Source organism: Nycticebus coucang, chromosome X (assembly GCF_027406575.1).
Source record: "Nycticebus coucang isolate mNycCou1 chromosome X, mNycCou1.pri, whole genome shotgun sequence".
NCBI lineage: Eukaryota > Metazoa > Chordata > Mammalia > Primates > Lorisidae > Nycticebus > Nycticebus coucang.
Window position 1 is genome coordinate 61,847,305 of NC_069804.1, and position 19,782 is coordinate 61,867,086.

The 19,782-nt window shown below is 37.2% G+C and overlaps 1 protein-coding gene across 1 annotated transcript in view; it reads right to left on the reverse strand.

Moving 5' to 3' along the window:
• Nucleotides 1-19,782, reverse strand: part of WNK3 (WNK lysine deficient protein kinase 3) — a 348,186-nt gene that overhangs the window by 250,299 nt on the left and 78,105 nt on the right. The window contains exons 6-7 of the mRNA XM_053579253.1: nucleotides 17,030-17,118; nucleotides 12,407-12,626 (exon numbers count right to left, since the gene is read on the reverse strand). Coding sequence (XP_053435228.1) covers nucleotides 12,407-12,626; nucleotides 17,030-17,118 — 309 coding nt within the window. The remainder of the gene's footprint in view (nucleotides 1-12,406; nucleotides 12,627-17,029; nucleotides 17,119-19,782) is intronic.

Sequence of the window (19,782 nt, forward strand, 5' to 3'; positions counted from 1 at the left end):
TGATTCCAGTTCTAAGTGGAAATACCTTCAGTTTTGCTCCATTCAGTACGATATAGGCTGTCAATATGTTGTAGATGGCTTCTCTCACTTTAAGAAATGTACCACTAATGCCTATTTCGTTAAGTGTTCTCAGAAAAGGATGCTGAATTTTATTGAATGCTTTCTCTGTGTCTAAAGCAGTGGTTCTCAATCTTCCTAATGCCAGGACCCTTTAATACAGTTCCCCATGTTGTGGTGACCTCCAACCATAAAATTATTTTCGTTGCTACTTCATAACTGTAATTTTGCTACTGTTATGAATCATAATGTAAATATCTGATATGCAGGATGTTTTTTCCGATGGTCTTAGGGGTCACAACCCACAGGTTGAAAACCGCTCATCTATAGAAATGGTCTTTGTTTTTGCTTCTACTTATGGATGAATTACATTTATGGGTTTACGTATGTTGAACCAACCTTGCATCCCTGGGACAAAGCTCATCTGATCATGATGTACTTTTTTATAATGTGTAGCTGTATTCTATTTGTTAGGATTTTATGTAATATTTTTGTAGCAATATTCACTGACATTGGTCTATAGTTGTTTGTTTTTTGGTTGAATCCTTCCTGGTTTTGGCATCAGGGTGATATTTGCTTTGTAGAAGGAGTTGCGGAGGGTTCCTTCCTTCTCAATGCTTTGGAATAGGTTCTACAATGTAAGTATGAGCTGTTCGTTGACAGTTTGGTAGAATTCTAGTGTACTACCTTCTGGTCCAGGAGTTTTCCTTCTTGGAATCTTTTTATTATTGTTGCTATTTTAGAGTTTGACATTAGTCTGTTCAAGACTTCTAGTTCTGGTTAGGTAGATGGCATGAATCTAAGTATTGTTCCATTTTCTTCATTTTCAAATTTCTAGGGATAGAGTTGTTTGTCATAATCAGTAATGATCATTTGCATATCTGTGGTATCTTTAATTATTTCCCCTTTTTAATTTCTGATTGAGGTTATTAGAGATCTAAGTCTATTAGAGAAACGTTTCTATTTTTAATTAATCTGGCCAAGGGTTTATCAATTTTATTAATCTTTTCAAACAACCAACTTTTTGTTTCAATGATCCTCCAAATGGTTCTTCTGTTTTCAATTTCATTTATTTCTGCTCTAATTTTGGCTATTTCTTTTCTTCTGCTAGGTTTGGGATTGGATTGCTTTTCATTTTCCAGTTCCTTGAGATGCTTCATTAAGTTGTTGATTTGTGCTGTTTTTGGGATGTGGGCTTTTAATGTAATAATTTCCCTGTTGAAACTACCTTTGCAGTATCCCACAGGCTTTGACAGCTTACAGCTTCAATGTTATTTTGTTTGAGGAATCCAATGATTTCCTTCTTTATCACCTCCATTACCCAGCTGTCATTCAGCATAAGATTGGTTTCTGTAATTTTATGTGGATTTGAAGATTTCTCTTGGAATTGAGTTCTACTTTTATTCTATGATGGTCCAAAAAGATACAAAGTATAATTTCTATTAAATTATTCTAAATTTATTAACATATGATTTATGCCCTAAGATATGTTTAATTCTGGAAAATGATCCATGGGCTGACAAGAAAAACATACACTCAGTATTATTGGAGTGGAATGTTCTGTATATGTCTCCTAAGCCCACTTGCTCAAAAGTTGTGTTTAAGTCCATTATTTATTTGTTTAGTTTCTGCTTGGAGGATCTGTCCAGTTGTGTCAGATGGGAGTTCACATCCCCAGTTACTATGGAGTTCTGGAAGATCATATTGCTCGGATTGGTTAGGGTTACTTTTATATATCTAGGAGCATTTTAGTTGTGCGCATACTTAGGATTGAAAGGTCTTCTTATTGTAGTGTTCCCTTGACCAGTATATAGTGTCCAAATTTGTCTTTCTTCACTTTTGTTAATTTGAAGCCCAAAGAATCTGCAAATAATATGGAAATTCCTGCTTTTTACTGATTCCCATATGCCTGAAATATAGATTTCCAAGCCTTCTTCCTGACCCTTGTTTTGTCCTTGAAGGTTATATGTGTTTCCTGAAGACATAATGTATTTGGCTTGTGCCTATTTATCCATTCAGCCAGACCATGCTTTTTTAGTGGGGAATTCAAGACATTCACATTTACTGAGAGAATTAAAATGTATCTTGGAGTTCTGTTTGTCTTATTTTGTAGAGGTCCATTACTTAGTTTTATCACTTGCACCATTGTGGAAAGTAGGCTTTGTCCTGGGTGTCTTCACTTTATTCGTGGTACACTGTGATGGTCCGTGTATAGAGTGGGTTTGAGTTCTTCCTGCAGATCTGGTCTTATCATGGCAAATTTCCTTAATGTTTCCTTGTGAGTAAAAGATTTGATTTCTCTGTCAAATATGAAACTTATTTAGCAGGATATAGAATCTTGGGCTGAATGTTGGTTTCTTTAAGAAGGCTAATAACAGATGACCATTCTCTTCTGGCTTACAAAGTTGTGGCTGAAAAGTCTGCTGTCACCATGATCTTTTTGCCCTTGTAGGCAAGAAGTTGCTTATACCTGGCTGCTTTCAGAATTTTCTCTTTCATTCTGACTTTCCCCAAGTTAATTACAATGTGTCTAGGAGATGCTTTGCTTGAATTAAGTCATTCTGACGTTCTGTAATTACCTAGTATCTGTATTTCTGGGTCTCTTGCCATGCTTGGTGACTTCTCCATCATGATGTCTTAAACCAGAGCTTCATGCTTTTAGGATGTTTTCCCCCTTCTAAGATCCCTATGATTTCTATGTTTGTGCACTTTGTGTAGTCCCATATCTAAGAGATTACTCTGCTTTTGCTCTTTTCTTCCTCTTTGGGTTGTTTTTTTTATTTTTATTTTTTTTTTTTTGGTTTTTGGCTGGGGCTGGGTTTGAACCCTCCACCTCTGGTATATGGGACAGGCACCCTACTCCTTGAGCCACAGGCGCCACCCTCTTTTCTTCCTCTTTGAATGACTGGGTTAGTTTAAAAGTCTTGTCTTTGATTTCTGAAATTCTTTTTTCTCCATGTTTTCCTGTATTCCTGAGGCTATCTATTGTGTTTTAAAACTCCTTGAGTGCCTCCTTCCATTCCTTAAGCTCTGTTATATCCTTCCTAATTATCTCCCAATCCTTGGTTACTTTGTCTTTAATTTCATTGTTTTCTTGAGACTATGTACTACTTTTTGGATTTCTGTTTCCAACTTCTCTTCAATTCCATTCACCTTATTTGCCATCTATATTCTAAATACTTTTTTTTTTTTTTTTAAGACAGAGGCTTACTCTGTCAACCTGGGTAGAGTGCCACAGTGTTCTAGCTCACAGCACCCTCATACTCTTGGGCTCAAGCAATTCTCCTAAGTATCTCGAAATATAAATGCCTGTCCCAACACCTGGTGAGTTTTTCTATTTTTTTTTTTTTTTATTGTTGGGGATTCATTGAGGGAACAATAAGTCAGGTTACACTGATTGCAATTGTTAGGTAAAGTCCCTCTTGCAATCATATCCTGCCCCCATAAAGTGTAACACACACCAAGGCCCCACCCACCTCCCTCCTTCCTCTTTCTCTTTCCCCCCCATAAACATAATTCTCATTAATTGTCCTCATATCAAAATTGAGTACATAGGATTCATGCTTCTCCATTCTTGTGATGCTTTACTAACAATAATGTCTTCAACTTCCATCCAGGTTAATACGAAAGATGTAAAGTCTCCATTTTTTTTTAATGGCTGAATAGTATTCCATGGTATACATATACCACAGCTTGTTAATCCATTCCTGGGTTGGTGGGCATTTAGGATGTTTCCACATTTTGGCGATTGTAAATTGAGCTGCAATAAACAGTCTAGTACAAGTGTCCTTATGATAAAAGGATTTCTTTCCTTCTGGGTAGATGCCCAGTAATGGAATTGCAGGATCAAATGGGAGGTCCAGCTTGAGTGCTTTGAGGTTTCTCCATACTTCCTTCCAGAAAGGTTGTACTAGTTTGCAGTCCCACCAGCAGTGTAAAAGTGTTCCCTTCTCTCCACATCCACGCCAGCATCTGCAGTTTTGAGATTTTGTGATGTGGGCCATTCTCACTGGGGTTAGATGATATCTCAGGGTTGTTTTGATTTGCATTTCTCTAATATATAGAGATGATGAACATTTTTTCATGTGTTTGTTAGCCATTCGTCTGTCATCTTTAGAGAAAGTTCTATTCATGTCTCTTGCCCATTGATATAAGGGATTGTTGGCTTTTTTCATGTGGATTAATTTCAGTTCTCTATACATCCTAGTTATCAAGCTTTTGTGTGATTGAAAATATGCAAATATCCTTTCCCATTGTGTAGGTTGTCTCTTTGCTTTGGTTATTGTCTCCTTAGCTGTACAGAAGCATTTCAGTTTAATGAAATCCCATTTGTTTATTTTTGTTGTTGTTGCAATTGCCATGGCAGTCTTCTTCATGAAGTCTTTCCCCAGCCCAATATCTGCCAGTGTTTTTCCTATGCTTTCTTGGAGGATTTTTATTGTTTCATGCCTTAAATTTAAGTCCTTTATTCATCTTGAATCGATTTTTGTGAGTGGGGAAAGGTGTGGGTCCAGTTTCAGTCTTTTACATGTAGACATCCAGTTCTCCCAACACCATTTATTGAATAGGGAGTCTCTCCCCCAAGGTACATTCTTGTTTGGTTTATTAAAGATTAGGTGGTTGTAAAATGTTAGTTTCATTTCTTGGTGTTCAATTCGATTCCAAGTGTCTATGTCTCTGTTTTTGTGCCAGTACCATGCTGTCTTGAGCACTATGGCTTTGTAGTACAGACTAAAATCTGGTATGCTAATGCCCCCAGCTTTATTTTTGTTACAGAGAACTGCCTTAGCTATATGGGTTTTTTTCCGGTTCCATACAAAACGCAGAATCATTTTTTCCAAATCTTGAAAGTACGATGTTGGTATTTTCATAGGAATGGCATTGAATAGGTAGATTGCTTTGGGAAGTATAGACATTTTAACAATGTTGATTCTTCCCATCCATGAGCATGGTATGTTCTTCCACTTGTTAGTATCCTCTGCTATTTTCTTTCTGAGGATTTCATAGTTTTCTTTATAGGGGTCCTTCACCTCCTTCGTTAGGTATATTCCTAGCTATTTCATTTTCTTTGAGACTATGGTGAAGGGAGTTCTGTCCTTAATTAGCTTCTCATCTTGACTGTTATTGGTGTACACAAAGGCTACTAACTTGTGGACATTGATTTTATATCCTGAAACATTACTGTATTTTTGGATGACTTCTAGGAGTCTTGTGGTTGAGTCTTTGGGGTTCTCTAAGTATAAGATCATTTCGTCAGCAAAGAGGGAGAGTTTGACCTCCTCTGCTCCCATTTGGATTCCCTTTATTTCCTTGTCTTGCCTAATTGTATTAGCTAGAACTTCTAGCACTACGTTGAATACTAAAGTTGACAGAGGACAACCTTGTCTGGTTCGAATTCTAAGAGGAAAAGCTTTGAGTTTTACTCCATTCAGTAAAATATTGGCTGTGGGTTTCTCATAGATAGCTTCAATCAGTTTTAGAAATGTGCCACCTATGCCTATACTCTTCAGAGTTCTAATTAGAAAAGGATGCTGGATTTTATCAAATGCTTTTTCTGCATCTATTGAGAGGATCATGTGATCTTTATTTTTGCCTCTGTTAATATGGTGGATAACGTTTATGGACTTGCCTATGTTAAACCAGCCTTGCATCCCTGGGATGAAGCCTACTTGATCATGATGAATGACTTTTTTGATAATAAGCTGTAATCTACTGGCTAGGATTTTGTTGAGAATTTTTGCATCTATATTCATGAGTGAGATTGGTCTGAAATTCTCCTTTTTGTTTGGGTCTTTTCCTGGTTTTGGTATCAGAGTGATGTTTGCTTCATAGAATGTGTTGGGGAAGAGTCCTTCTTCCTCAATTTTTTGGAATAATTTCTGCAGTACAGGAATAAGCTCTTCCTTGAAGGTTTGATAGAATTCCGGAGTGAAGCCATCTGGACCAGGGCATTTTTTGGTTGGAAGATTTTTTATTGTTTCTTTGATCTCAGTCCTTGAAATTGGTCTGTTCAGGAGCTCTATTTCTTCCTGGCTGAGTCTAGGAAGAGGGTGTGATTCCAAATATTGATCCATTTCTTTCACATTGTCAAATTTCTGGGCATAGAGTTTCTGGTAGTATTCAGAGATGATCTCTTGTATCTCTGTGGGATCAGTTGTTATTTCCCCTTTATCATTTCTGATTGAGGTTACTAGAGATTTTACTTTTCTATTCCTCATTAGTCTGGCCAATGGTTTATCTATTTTATTTATTTTTTCAAAAAACCAACTCCTTGTTCCACTAATTTTCTGAATGATTCTTTTGTTTTCAATTTCATTGATCTCTGATTTGATTTTGGATATTTCTTTTCTTCTACTGAGTTTAGGCTTAGAATTTTCTTCTTTTTCCAATTCCATAAGATCTCTTGTGAGATTGTCAATGTGCTCTCTTTCTGTTTTTTGAATGCAGGCATCTAACGCGATGAATTTTCCTCTCAAAACTGCTTTTGCAGTATCCCACAGGTTTTGGCAGCTTGTGTCTTCATTGTTGTTATGCTCAAGGAAGTTAATGAGTTCCTCTTTTATTTCCTCCTTCACCCATCTGTTATTCAACAGAAGATTGTTTAATTTCCACGCCTTTGTGTGGGGTCGAGCATTTTTGTTACAGTTGAGTTCCACCTTTAGTGCCTTATGGTCTGAGAAGATACAAGGTAAAATTTCAATTCTTTTGATTCTGTTGATATTTGTTTTGTGTCCCAGGATATGATCAATTTTGGAGAATGTTCCATGGGGTGATGAGAAGAATGTATATTCTTTATCTTTGGGATGGAGTGTTCTATATGCGTCTATCAAGCATAGTTGTTCTGGGGTCTCATTTAAATCTCTTATATCCTTGTTTAATTTCTGTTTTGAGGATCTGTCCAGCTCTGTAAGAGGAGTGTGAAGGTCCCCTGTTATTATTGTATTATCAGATATCATATTGCTCAGACTGAGTAAGGTTTGTTTGAAGAATCTGGGAGCATTTAAATTGGGTGCATAGATATTTAGAATTGAAATGTCTTCTTGTTGTATTTTTCCCTTGACCAATATAAAGTGACCATCTTTATCTTTTTGACTTTAGTTGCTTTAAATCCACATGTATTTGAAAATAAGATTGCAACTCCTCTTTTCTTCTGAATTCCATTTGCCTGAAAAATTGTCTTCCAACCCTTGACTCGGAGCTTTAATTTGTGTTTTGAAGCCAGGTGTGTTTCTTGCAGACAGCAAATGGATGGCTTGTGTTTTTTAATCCAGTCAACCAATCTATGTCTCTTTAGTGGGGAATTCAAGCCATTAACATTTATTGAGATAATTGATAAGTGTGGTAGTATTCTATTCATCTTATTTTGTGAGAGTCCATTGCTTAGTTTTATCTTTTGCATCAGTGTGGAGGTTAGGTTCTGTCCTTTAATTTCTGAGTTCTTACTTTGCTGCTGATCCATTGTGGTGGTCAGTGTGCAGAACAGGCTGAAGTATTTCCTGTAGAGCTGGTCTTGTGGCGAATTTCCTCAATGTTTGTATATCCGTAAATGATTTGATTTCTCCATCAATTTTGAAGCTTCGCTTAGCAGGGTACAGAATTCTGGGCTGGAAATTGTTCTGTTTAAGTAGATTAAAGGTAGATGACCATTGTCTTCTTGCTTGGAAAGTTTCATTAGAGAAGTCTGCCAATCTGATGGATTTGCCCCTGTAGGTCAACTGGCGCTTACTCCTGGCAGCTTGCAGAATCTTATCTTTTGTCTTGACTTTGGACAGGTTCATCACAATGTGTCTTGGAGAAGCTCGGTTAGAGTTGAGGCGACCTGGGGTCCGATAGCCCTCTGAAAGCAGTGTATCAGAATCTTTGGTGATATTTGGGAAATTTTCTTTTATAATATTCTCTAGTATGGCTTCCATTCCTCTGGGGCATTCTTCTTCCCCTTCTGGAATTCCTATAACTCGTATGTTGGAACGCTTCATAAAGTCCCATAATTCTGACAGTGAACGTTCTGCTTTCTCTCTCTTCTTTTCTGCCTCTTTTACTATCTGAGTTATCTCAAAAACTTTCTCTTCTTCCTCTGAAATTCTTTCTTCTGCATGGTCTAACCTGTTACTGATACTTTCCATTGCATCTTTAAGTTCCCTGATTGACTGTTTCATTTCCTTCAGCTCTGCTATATCCTTTTTATATTCTTCATATCGTTCATCTCTTAATTGATTCTGTTTTTGAATTTCCTTTTGGTTATTTTCCACTTTATTAGCAGTTTCCTTCATTGTTTCCATCATTTCTTTCATTGTTTTCAACATGTGTATTCTAAATTCCCTTTCTGTCATTCCTAACATTTCTTTACAGGTGGAATCCTCTGCAGTAGCTACCTCATGATCCCTTGGCGGGGTTGTTCTGGACTGGTTCTTCATGTTGCCTGGAGTTTTCTGCTGATTCTTCCTCATGAGTGATTTCTTTTATCTGTTTCCTTGCCCTAATTTTCCTTTCACTTCCTCTTGCTCTTTAAGTTCTCGTGCCTGTGGACTAAGGGTTACAGGACCAGAAGGGTGAGAAGGTTGAAGAGCAAAAAAGGGATGAGAAAAAGGAGGACCAAGTGATAAGAAAAAAAGAAAAATAGAGAAAGGAGAGGGGGTGGGTAAAAGGAATATTGACAAAAAGAAGAGAGGCACAGAAAGAGGGAGACAGAGCAATATAGGTGTACAGTAGGGTACTTTGATACAACCTTAAAAAACCCCACCTTTTGGGGGTGCCAAGTTGGGTGGTTCCCTTGAGTTCAGCAGCTCTTTGCTAACCAGATCAGACACAGTACCCCACCTCCACCAGGTTGAGAGGAAAGACAAAAATGCTATAAATCAAACCAAAACAAGCAAACAGAAAACTTTACGGGATAAAATTGACTGGAAAAACCAAATAATAGCGGTAGAAACACTAACAAAAATGAAGTTCTAATTATTGAAATAGGCAGCAATGGGAAATTATAATTAAGCTAGAAAAATTTAGAAAGAAAAAGGATCTGTATGGAAAAGGTTGAACTTAAATAACAAAACAACAATCAACAACATCAAAATAACCAAAAAAAAACAACCAAACCAAAAAAAAAAAAAAAAAAACAAAGCAGTATGTATATGTTATTGAATATTGTCTGGGCAACACGTGGTCTTCTGGGGTATGAGATGTTAATCACAGTTCTGATACGACTGGAGGCTGCTAGTTTCTCAAACCCCAGCAGGTAGACACCCTAAATCTCTCTTCAGCCCACTTAAAATGCACTTTGCGCTTGTTCACTTGCTGAGCAGAAGCTTTCCCAGGGAAGTGCTTGTCGCTGGAATCACTGCTGAAGTGGCTATCCACTTACCCTGTGTGCCAAAACTGGTCTCCCTCTGCCCCCGAGGGTTAGGGCTGCAAGGCGGCTCAGACCCTGCCCTTAGTCTACTTGGTCGCTGGGTTACCAGCTCCCACCCAATTCCAGCTCTGCGACCCTGAGGGCAGAGCTTGCCGGGGCAGATCGCTCACAATGGCTGCCTGTGACCCAGAGCCAAACACTATTAGGTCCGTCTGGCTCAGCAGCTCAGACTGGGGCCCTAGACAAAGGCCAAAGTTCTCCGCACTCCCGCTCAGGCTCTCCCCAAGGCAGTTCAGCTGAGTGCCAAGTCCAAAGACACCAAAACAGTTCACAGGTAAGGCCTTTCTGGTTTGCAGTCTCGCTGCTTCTGAACTTACAGTTGCGGGCGGGTTTAGACAGATTGAACACACGTGACCACTTGCCGGTTTTCCACTGTTTTAGTCCTCCTCTTGGGGTCCAGAAGTCTCTCGCTGACTCCCTGTATCCTCTCAGGGGTGATGATAGGCAGATCCCACCAGCCAGAGATGCCTGGAGTCCTATATCCCCAGACTCACGGTGCCCAGATGCAAGGAAGCTGTTATTCGGCTGCCATCTTGCTCCGCCTCTGAGTTTTTCTATTTTTTAATACAGATCAGTTCTCACTCTTGCTCAGGCTTGTCTCCAACTCCTGAGCTCAGGCAATTCACCCTCCTTGGACTCCCAGAGTGGTAGGATTACAAGCACGAGCCAGCACACCCAGCCTCTGAATTCTGTTTCTGTCATTTCAACAATTTCTGTATGGATGGTATTTTCAATGGTATCTTCCTTGTAATGTTAGAGGAGTTGATCTCCTCTGATTTTTTATGTTGCCAAGGTTTAGCTGATTCTTGTCTACATGTGTTTTCAATTTATTTATCTATTTTTTAAATTTTTAAGCTCGAATATTAGGGTTTCCTTAAAGTGTTCTTGTGAGATATTCTAGTTGGGATCCCGTAGGTAGCTCCCAGGAGGCAGTTAGGGCCTGGAAGACGGAGCCTGGGCCAACTGTGTGGGGTACCTATATGCCAGCAATAGTGCTGTTGAACTGACTAAGGGGATTTTTGGATGTTGAGACAGGTGGTCTGGTGTCAGCACTAGCTTCCCCAAAGCACAAAGCTCTCCACACCTGTTCTAGGACTTTCCAGTACCACATGGCAGCTCCTCATTCCTCCTGTGATTATCAGGGCCATTTGGCTGCCTGTATTAGGACCGACTGAATGCCTAATCTGAAGGACTGATGTCAAGTTTAGAGGCCCCAGGGTGTGCAGCTCCACTGAAGTTTTAGAAGATTAAGGAGAAAAAGAAGATATTATAAGCTTCCAGAGAAGAAAACAATGAGTTACATTCAAAAGCTCAGGAATCAGAATAACTTTGAACTTCTCAATAGCAATACTAAAAATTAGAAGAGCATTGAGCAATGATTCCAAATTTAAAAAAAAAAAAATTCGAACATAAACTGCTTTAGCTAGCCAAATGACTGATTAAATACAAGTACAAAAATGGCATTTTCATACATGCAAGTCTCAAAGAATTTATCTTCCACATGCCTTTTCATAAGAAGCTATCAAAGGAAACATGACACTGAAATGAAACACTAAGCCATAAAAAGAAAGGACATGAGATTTAGGAAATATGAGATTCAAAACAGGAGTGAATGAAGTCTAGGAAGATAATAAAGAGAAAATACCAGGGTAGTAGTTTTACAACAGATCCTCAAGGTAATCATTACAGATTACAACAGTGTAACCAAACCAGACAGGCAGACATGTTAAAGGCTAGCATCTACAAGATCCCCACTATTATTGTGCCATCTTTCCTTTTATACTAAGATCAGAATGTCCAGGTGAGCCCAGCTCAGATGGTCTGTACTTGGCTGGTCTTGACCACGTGGTGCTGCAGCTCCTGCACATACCTCCTGCAAGCACCTTGCCTGGAGTTGAGTGTGGGCATGCATTTCACTTGCCAGAAGTTACTTGTCATGATCTACTATTGAGGGTGTGGCTGGTCACAAGGAGATGAGAAACAAAGAGTCAGAGCAGCACACTCCCTATCAAACTACATGGTTAGAAGACAACTAATTTCTGGTGTGCAGAATAGCCCTGCTGGTCCCCTGACTGTGCTGAGCCATGGGTTTATTTCATGAACTCACTCATAACCTTACCCTGACCTCCTTAAAAGTAGCACTTATAAATTTGTAGGGAAACCAAAGCCAGAGTATAACCAAGAGATTCTCTTCAGCTTATCCTCTCCTGGTACTATTCACCTCATCATACCAACATCACCCCTTCTATAACCATCTAGATGTGTGCTTGTCATGTAAGATTTCAAAATAAAACGATATATTACTTAGATAAACTATAATGAAAACAAAGAAATAAGTAACACAAAAGTTAGGGTAGATACTACTTGTGGTGATAAGGGAGGAAAATGCAAATAGGAGGGGCACATATGTGGCTTCTAAGGTATTGGTAATATTCTATTTCTTAAAACACACGGTGTTTTATTATTCTTTATAATGTGCATACAAACTCAGTATCCTGTCATAGACATAACATTTGACAATAATAATTCAATTTTTTAATTTATTTTTATTTTTTTGAGACAGAGTCTTACTCTGTCACCCTGTCACAGGTAAAGTGCTATGGTGTCATCGTAGCTCACAGCAACCTCAAACTCTTGGGCTCAAGGGATCCTCTTGCCTCAGCCTTCTGAGTAGCTGGGACTGCAGGTGTACTATTACTCCTGGTTAGATATTTTGTCTTTAGTAGAGGTGTGGTTTTGCTCTTGCTCAAGCTGATCTTGAACTCCTGAGCTCAAGCAATACAACCACCTCACCCTCGCAGAGTGCTAGGATTACAGGCGTGAGCCACTGTGCTCAGCCTTTAAATTTTTTAAAAAAAAGAAAATGAGAAGAAAGCAATGAGGAGAAAGATGTTAATCCTGATACTACAAGGGATAGGGGGAACATAAATAGGATTTACCTACCATTTCATATGCCACTTCCTCGGGTGCATCTGTTTCTAAATTGAAACTGAATTCAATAGCTTCATTGTCTTTGTGTTTGCCTTTTAATTTTTTAGGGTCTTCAACCCAGAGTCTTAAAGCCAAGGATGAATTTGAGCAATCATCTTCTTCTGCTAACTCCACTCTCAGGCCTGTATCCTCAGCGAAAAATGCGTGGTTTAGTAGGTCCCTGATAGACAACCTAATAATCAAAATACGTATCTAGTTATCACTTATTCCAGTCATAACCAAGATGCAGATCCTCTAATAAAAATTAATCATGTGAATGCAACAATCTTATTTTAAATTTTCTATTAATTAAATCATTAATCTGCCTTGTTATAAAAAACAAATCTTATACCCCACTTATTACCAGGGATGCAAAGAAATATCAAGTAACATGAACATATAGTGACATTAATTCAACATTATTACTAGTAATATATCTACATAATGATGTTTAACATACACAAAAGTATGCCTAGAGAGAATTAGAGATGTATATGTACTATAATATATGTTCTATGGATTGATGAGCTTCCTGAAGCCACTTGCTTAAATTACTCAGACTGAAACAACAGATTCTCAGCAAAGGAAACTAAAAATCCTTATATATAAACTCTAAAGTAAATTAGAAATTCTAACTTTTAGGCCAGGTGCAGTGGTTCACACCTGTAATCCTTGCACTCTGGGAGGCCAAGTTGTTGTATTACTTGAGCTCAGGAGTTCAAGACCAGCCTGAGCAAGAGTGAGACCCCATCTATACTAAAAATGAAAAACTGAGGCAAGAGGATCACTTGAGCCCAAAAGTTCAAGATTGCTGTGAACTACAATACCACAGCACTCTACCCAGGGCAATAGAGTGAAACTCTGTCTCAAAAAAAAAAAAAAAAAAAAAAAAAAGAAAGAAAGAAATTATAACCTTTTTACAAAGCATTACAATAGAACTAATTAACTCCATCAACAATAATCTAGACAGTATATAGGGTGGACATAAAGTTTGTGGGCAATTTAAAATAGTTTAACATAGTAAATAGCACATGAACTTTATGTCCACCCTGTACTTTACTATTTAGATAATGCCATGGGTGAAGCTAATGTAGTTTGGCAAAGTCAGTGGTTTTCTTAGTATTTAACTCTGGTGTGAGGCCAAAGTATATAATGGATACAACCCTAGCCTAATATCAGGGATCAACCATCTCTGAAGAGAAACAAAGGACACAGCTTCAAAAGATTATTTTGAGATAGATAAGTCAATTTACTTTTACTAACTTTTAAAACAGATATACAATATTTAATTTGTTTGTATTATAGGGTCATGTGAGCTGAAACTGATACAATCCATAATGTCTACATAGAGTATCCCTCTCATACTACTTAAACAGAAAAAGCATAGACACAGCAGGGTATCCTGAAAATTGAATATTTTCAACCCTTAACATTATAAGTGACTGAAAGGCAAGTATTTAACTAAGACAGTGTCAAAAAAATGAGCTTGTTCCAACTAATTAGTTTTAAGTCTAAAGTGAGACTCATTTAAGGAGAGACAACAACCAATTTCTGCCCTCTTCCTCTCAATAAAATTTTGTTTAAGTACTTTTACTGAGGAAAAATTATAACAATAATTACAGCAATGGAAGAAGATACCATTTATTGACTACTTATTACTGTTAGGTATTTTAGATACATTCATTACCCTTTTAGTCATCAAAATAATATCTATTTTAAGTGGTACAATGGACACTAGAGACTTAGATGGGGTAGGATGGGAGGGAAATGTGGAGGGAAAAACTACATAGTGGGTACAGGTACACTAAAAACCCAGACATCACCACTACGTAATTCATCATGTAACCAAAAACCACTTGTACCTCTTATACCTCTACATCTATCAAAATAAAAATTAAATAAACAATGATACATACTTTAAAAATCAACAAAATAACACCTATTTTGAGGAACTAAGTAACTTGCTCAAGATCATACTATGAGTCCAAATTTGACTCTCAGTCTGGTTTTAATCCTGTGCTTTTTCCAATATGCTATTATGCCATTAATCCTTTTGAATATTTCAGTGGTCTTTGGTAAGAGATCATAACTGAAAGACTGGGGGCGGCACCTGTGGCTCAAGGAGTAGGGCGCCGGTCCCATATGCCAGAGGTGGCGGGTTCAAACCCAGCCCTGGCCAAAAACCACAAAAAAAAAAAAATAAAAGACTGTACGATCAGAATCCAACTTAAAATAGCTACATAGAAATTTTAGCCTAATTTTTAAAAGTATACCTGAACTCCTATAACTCAACAACAACAACAAAAAAAAATTAAAAATAGGCAGAAGGTTTGAATATCTATTTCTCCAAAGATATACAAGTAACCAATAAGCATATGAAAACAGTATTCTAGGGCCAGGCACAGTGGCTCATGCTTGTAACCCTAGCACTCTGGAAGGCCAGGGGGGGTGGGCTGCCTGAGCTCACAGGTTCGAAACCAGCCTGAGCAAAAGCAAGACCTTGTCTCTAAAAATAGCCGGGCATTGTGGTAGGTACCTGTAGCTACTCCTTCTAGCTATTAGGCAGACTGAGACAAGAGCATTTCTCAAGCCCCAGAGTTTGAGGTTGCTGTGAGCTATGACACCATGGCACTCTACCAAGGGCAACAAAGTGAGTCTCAAAAAAAAAAAAAATGAGGGAAGTGCCTATGGCTCAAAAGAGTAGGGCACCGACCCCATATGCCGGAGGTTCAAATCCAGCCCCAGCCAAAAACTGCAAAAAAAAAAAAACATGATGAAAAATAAATAAATAAATACATTTAAAAAAAACACAATGAGATACCACTTTATGCTAATTTGACAGATAGTATCAAAAAAAAAAACCCAGGAAATAACAAGTGTTGGTGAAGATGTTGAGAAACTGGAATCTTTGTACATTGCTATCAGGAATCCCAAATGGTACATCTGCTGTGGGAAAAGTTTAGTGGTTCTTCGTAAAGTTAAATATATTACCATGTGATCTAGCAATTCCATTCCTAGGTATACACCCAAAAGAATCAAAAGAAGTGCTGGGCGTTGTGGTGGGCACCTGTAGTCCCAGCTACTTCGGAGTCTGAGACAAGAGAATTGCTTAAGCCCAAGAGTTCGAGGTTGCTATGAACTATGATGCCACAGCACTCAACCAGCGGCGACAAAGTGAGACTCTGTCCCTCCCCAAAAAAACATAAGGTACTTAAACAAATACTTGTAGGCCAATATCCATGCAGCATTATTCACAAAAGCCCTAAATGTCTACCGACAGGTGAATACATAAACAGAAAGTGTTATATACATACAATGGAATGTTATTCAGCCTTAAAAAGGAAATGGATATATGCTACAGCATGGATCAACCTGAAAATGCTATGCTAAATAAAATAAGCCAGCAACAAAAGACAAATATGGTTTGACTCTAAACACTCCTGCTTACAATAGGCAAATTCATAGGATAGAAAACAGAATATAGTTTACCAGAGGCTAGAAAGAAGAAGAGTTATTGTTTAATTGGTAGAGATTTTCTGTCTGGAAAGATGAAAAAATACTGGAGATGAATTATGGTGACAGTTATACAACAATATAAATGTACTTAATACCAATGAATTGTACACTTAAAAACAGCTAATATGGTAAAGCTTAGGTTATGCATGGTGTACCAATTTTTTAAAAAAATACTTAAATAGGGCAGCGCCTGTGGCTCAAGGAGTAGGGCGCCGGTCCCATATGCCGGAGTGGCGAGTTCAAACCCAGCCCTGGGCAAAAACCAAAAAAAAAAAAAAAAAATTAAATATTGCCTGTTTTGTAAAAACACAAAGAATGTTCTGTAAAAATGCTATATTTTAACATGACTTGCCTTGCTGTCTTTGTTTATTCGCAGATATACAACACTAAACCTATATAGAAAACTAATAAAAACAGCGAGGGCCGATGAAATGCCGGTGGAAATAATTGATACAAAGGATGAATTACCTTTATTAATCATAATCAATAAGGAGGTAAAAACTAAAACATGAACCTACCAATTCGAGTCAGCAATTGTCCAAAGTTCAATTAAAGGTTAGTAAAAGCTAAGACTAAAGGCAACAGTCCATAAGACAAAAACAAATTGTGATAGGAATAAATCTAGAAAGCTATTTCTTTTTTTTTCCATATTGTATAAATCTTTTTTTTTTTTTATTGTTGGGTAGAAAGCTATTTCTTAAACAAAAAAAAAACCACATTAGCTTTATCATGATACAAAGATATATGACTGAATAAAAAATACCTTCTATTTTTAATTTTTAGGAGCAAGTTAACCTGTGAGGGCCTATTGACTATTAAGCTGATGGTTAAAAGTGATGAAAACTTGTCACAACACACACACGGATGAACACAACCCAAATGTCAGTTCAAGAATTATTCAGCACATGATATCAAAGTCTAAAAAAATAGCAAACAACGTACACTTCACTCTAGACAGTACGGTTTGGCTTCCACTCAAAAATCATTCTCAGTATGACTGAAAGGTCAGAAAATCACCCACTTCAAGATAGGAGAAAAATACATACATCAATTATGTCATTACACTACACTTGCACCCACCTTTCAGATTTGTTTTGACGAATACATCCTTCAATAATTTCTTTCACTTCGGGATCAGTGACTTTATTAAAACTGGCTGGTTTTATGCCCTAGGAGAAAAAAGAGGTTTCTGGTTGCTTACTAAGCAATTGAAAGCCCAAGTCAACATGAAACTTATTTATCATCTTTAGTCACTAAAGCATATTAAGTTTTAAAACAACAACAACAAAAAAACATATATATATGCATACAGTACATGTTTTGTAACTTTTCTGACAAGGATTTTTCATAGTTCTACAAATAACTATAAAAAGTATAAATAATCTAAATCTCCAACAGTAGAGGCAAATTATACATACTATGTTTTATATATATTATAATATTATACAGAAACTAAAAATCTCCTTAGAATAATGAATGACATGGAAAATTATCACAATGTAATACTAAGTAGGGAAAACAGCAGAATCTCAAAATGTACATCCAGTATTATTTCCAATAAGAAAATGAAATAAGTACTTTTTGTGATCAGAAATAATGATTTGTTTTTAGACAGTCTCACTCTGTTGCCCTGATACATCATAGCTCACAGTAACCTCAAACACTTGGGCTCAAGGAATCCTCTTTCTTCAGCCTCCTGAGCAGCTGGGACTACAGGCACCACCCCCCCACAACACCTGCTTATTTTTAGACACAGGGTCTCACTCTTGTTCAGGCTGGTCTAGAACTTCTGAGCTTAGGCAATCTACCCTCCTCAGCTTCCTAGAGTGCTAGGATGACAGGCATAAGCCACAATGTCCGACCTGAGAAATAATGATTTTTAAACTTTTGAAAATTTAAAATAACAGCTTCTCTATTCCAATTCAATATATTTAAAAGTCTCCTAGATTGGCAAGAATAAATGAGCAATCAACAGAAATGTATGTATATACATGTATATTTATGTATATGTGAATATATATGCACATATATAAAAATTTGAGAAATCTATATTATTTTTATCCTTAAGTAATATTAAATACTGAGAAAAACTACCTCAAATTATCAGGATCTAGAAATTCAATAACAAATAAATGAGGTCCAGACAATTTAAAATGTTCCTATGTTAACTGTGTTAGCTACCTTAATTTATTTTACATTCTTTTTCTTTTTGAGACAGAGTTTCACATTGTCGCCCTTGGTAGAGTGCCGTGGCGTGACAGCTCACAGAAACCTCAAATTCCTGGGCTCAAGCAATTCTCCTGCCTTGGCCTCCCAAGTAGCTGGGACTACATGTGCCCACCACACCACCAACTATTTTTAGAGACGGGGTCTTGCTCTTGCTCAGGCTGGTCTCGAATCTGTGAGCTCAGGCAATCCACCCACATCGGCTTCCCAGAGTGCTAGGATTACAGGAATGAGCCACCTCGCCCAGCCTTATTTTACTTTCCATTACCTTTTACTTATAAGTGTTAGATTGTACAAAACCAATCCAAGTATGATCATCATAGTCATTTAATAGAAATTTTCTAATTAAGCTGGAAGCAGAAGGGTATAATGAAAAGAATAATTATTATGGAATGAGGTAGTATAAGATCTACTTCTAGGCCTTTCATACTACAACACAGGACACAAGATCAGAGGGCCCAGTATCATATACTAGTTAAATTCAGTGAGATTTGGAGTTAATTTGGACCCCCCAAATCAAGAAGCTTTAAGATAGATGGTAATCTGAATTGTGATACAGATTTTTGTGATAACATAAAATAATAAAGTCATTTTTCAAAAATTAGACTTATATTATTCTACTCATAGAAAAAGCCCTCTTTGACCTTTCCACTGATCTCTTACCCATTTCCCATCTCTGGGTAATTATTACAATTCTCTGTTCCTAAGTGAAATATTTGGGGAGCTATAATTTACAAAATCCATTTCTACTGATGGCCCTCTAAAATAAAGGCCAAAATTAAAGACATTCTAGCCTTATCTGCTTTTTCTGGGATCTTAATAGAAATTTTCAAACGTATTTGAAAGTAGACTATATGTATAATGACACCCCATGTAACCATTATCTGCTTCAACAACAATCAACATTTTGCCAACCTTGTCTCAAGCTATCAACTTGAGACACTAACGACTTTTGTATCCTAGAATAATTTAACGTAAACCTCGGGCATCATATCATTTCGCCCATAAATTTTCCAGTTTATACCTCTAACAGATAAACCCTTTTTTAAAAATTGTGTCATTATCTGTCCTAAAATAATCATCACTAATTGCTTAATATCATCTAATACTCAGTCCACACTCTGATTTGCAAAACTGTCTCCATGTCTTTTTATAGCTGATTTGATCAAAACAGGATCTAAATAAGGTCTATCCATTACATATAAGGTGCACTGGAGCTGGCTCACAATAGCTTGCCAGATATTATATTTTCTGGAATTTTGCAAGCCAATTGTTAAAAATGGCCATTTAAAAAATTAAATTATATTAAAAGCCAAGATAATTCATACTGAAAACAACACTATTTCACCACATTTTATTATTTATGCATATGAAGTTGTTTATAGCTACTGTTATCTGTGTTATAGAAATACCATACAAACTGAGTGCAATTGTGCATCTCTTCCCAATTCTGCATTCAGTAAAGTCACATTGGTAACTTTAAATCAGCCATGGTGGCAGGATTTAAACCACAAAAATCAGCAATAATGTAGAACCTCCATAGTTAACTACCTCCTTAAGTTGACCTAATTTTCAAAGAGCAGACATGAATCACATGTACTAAGACC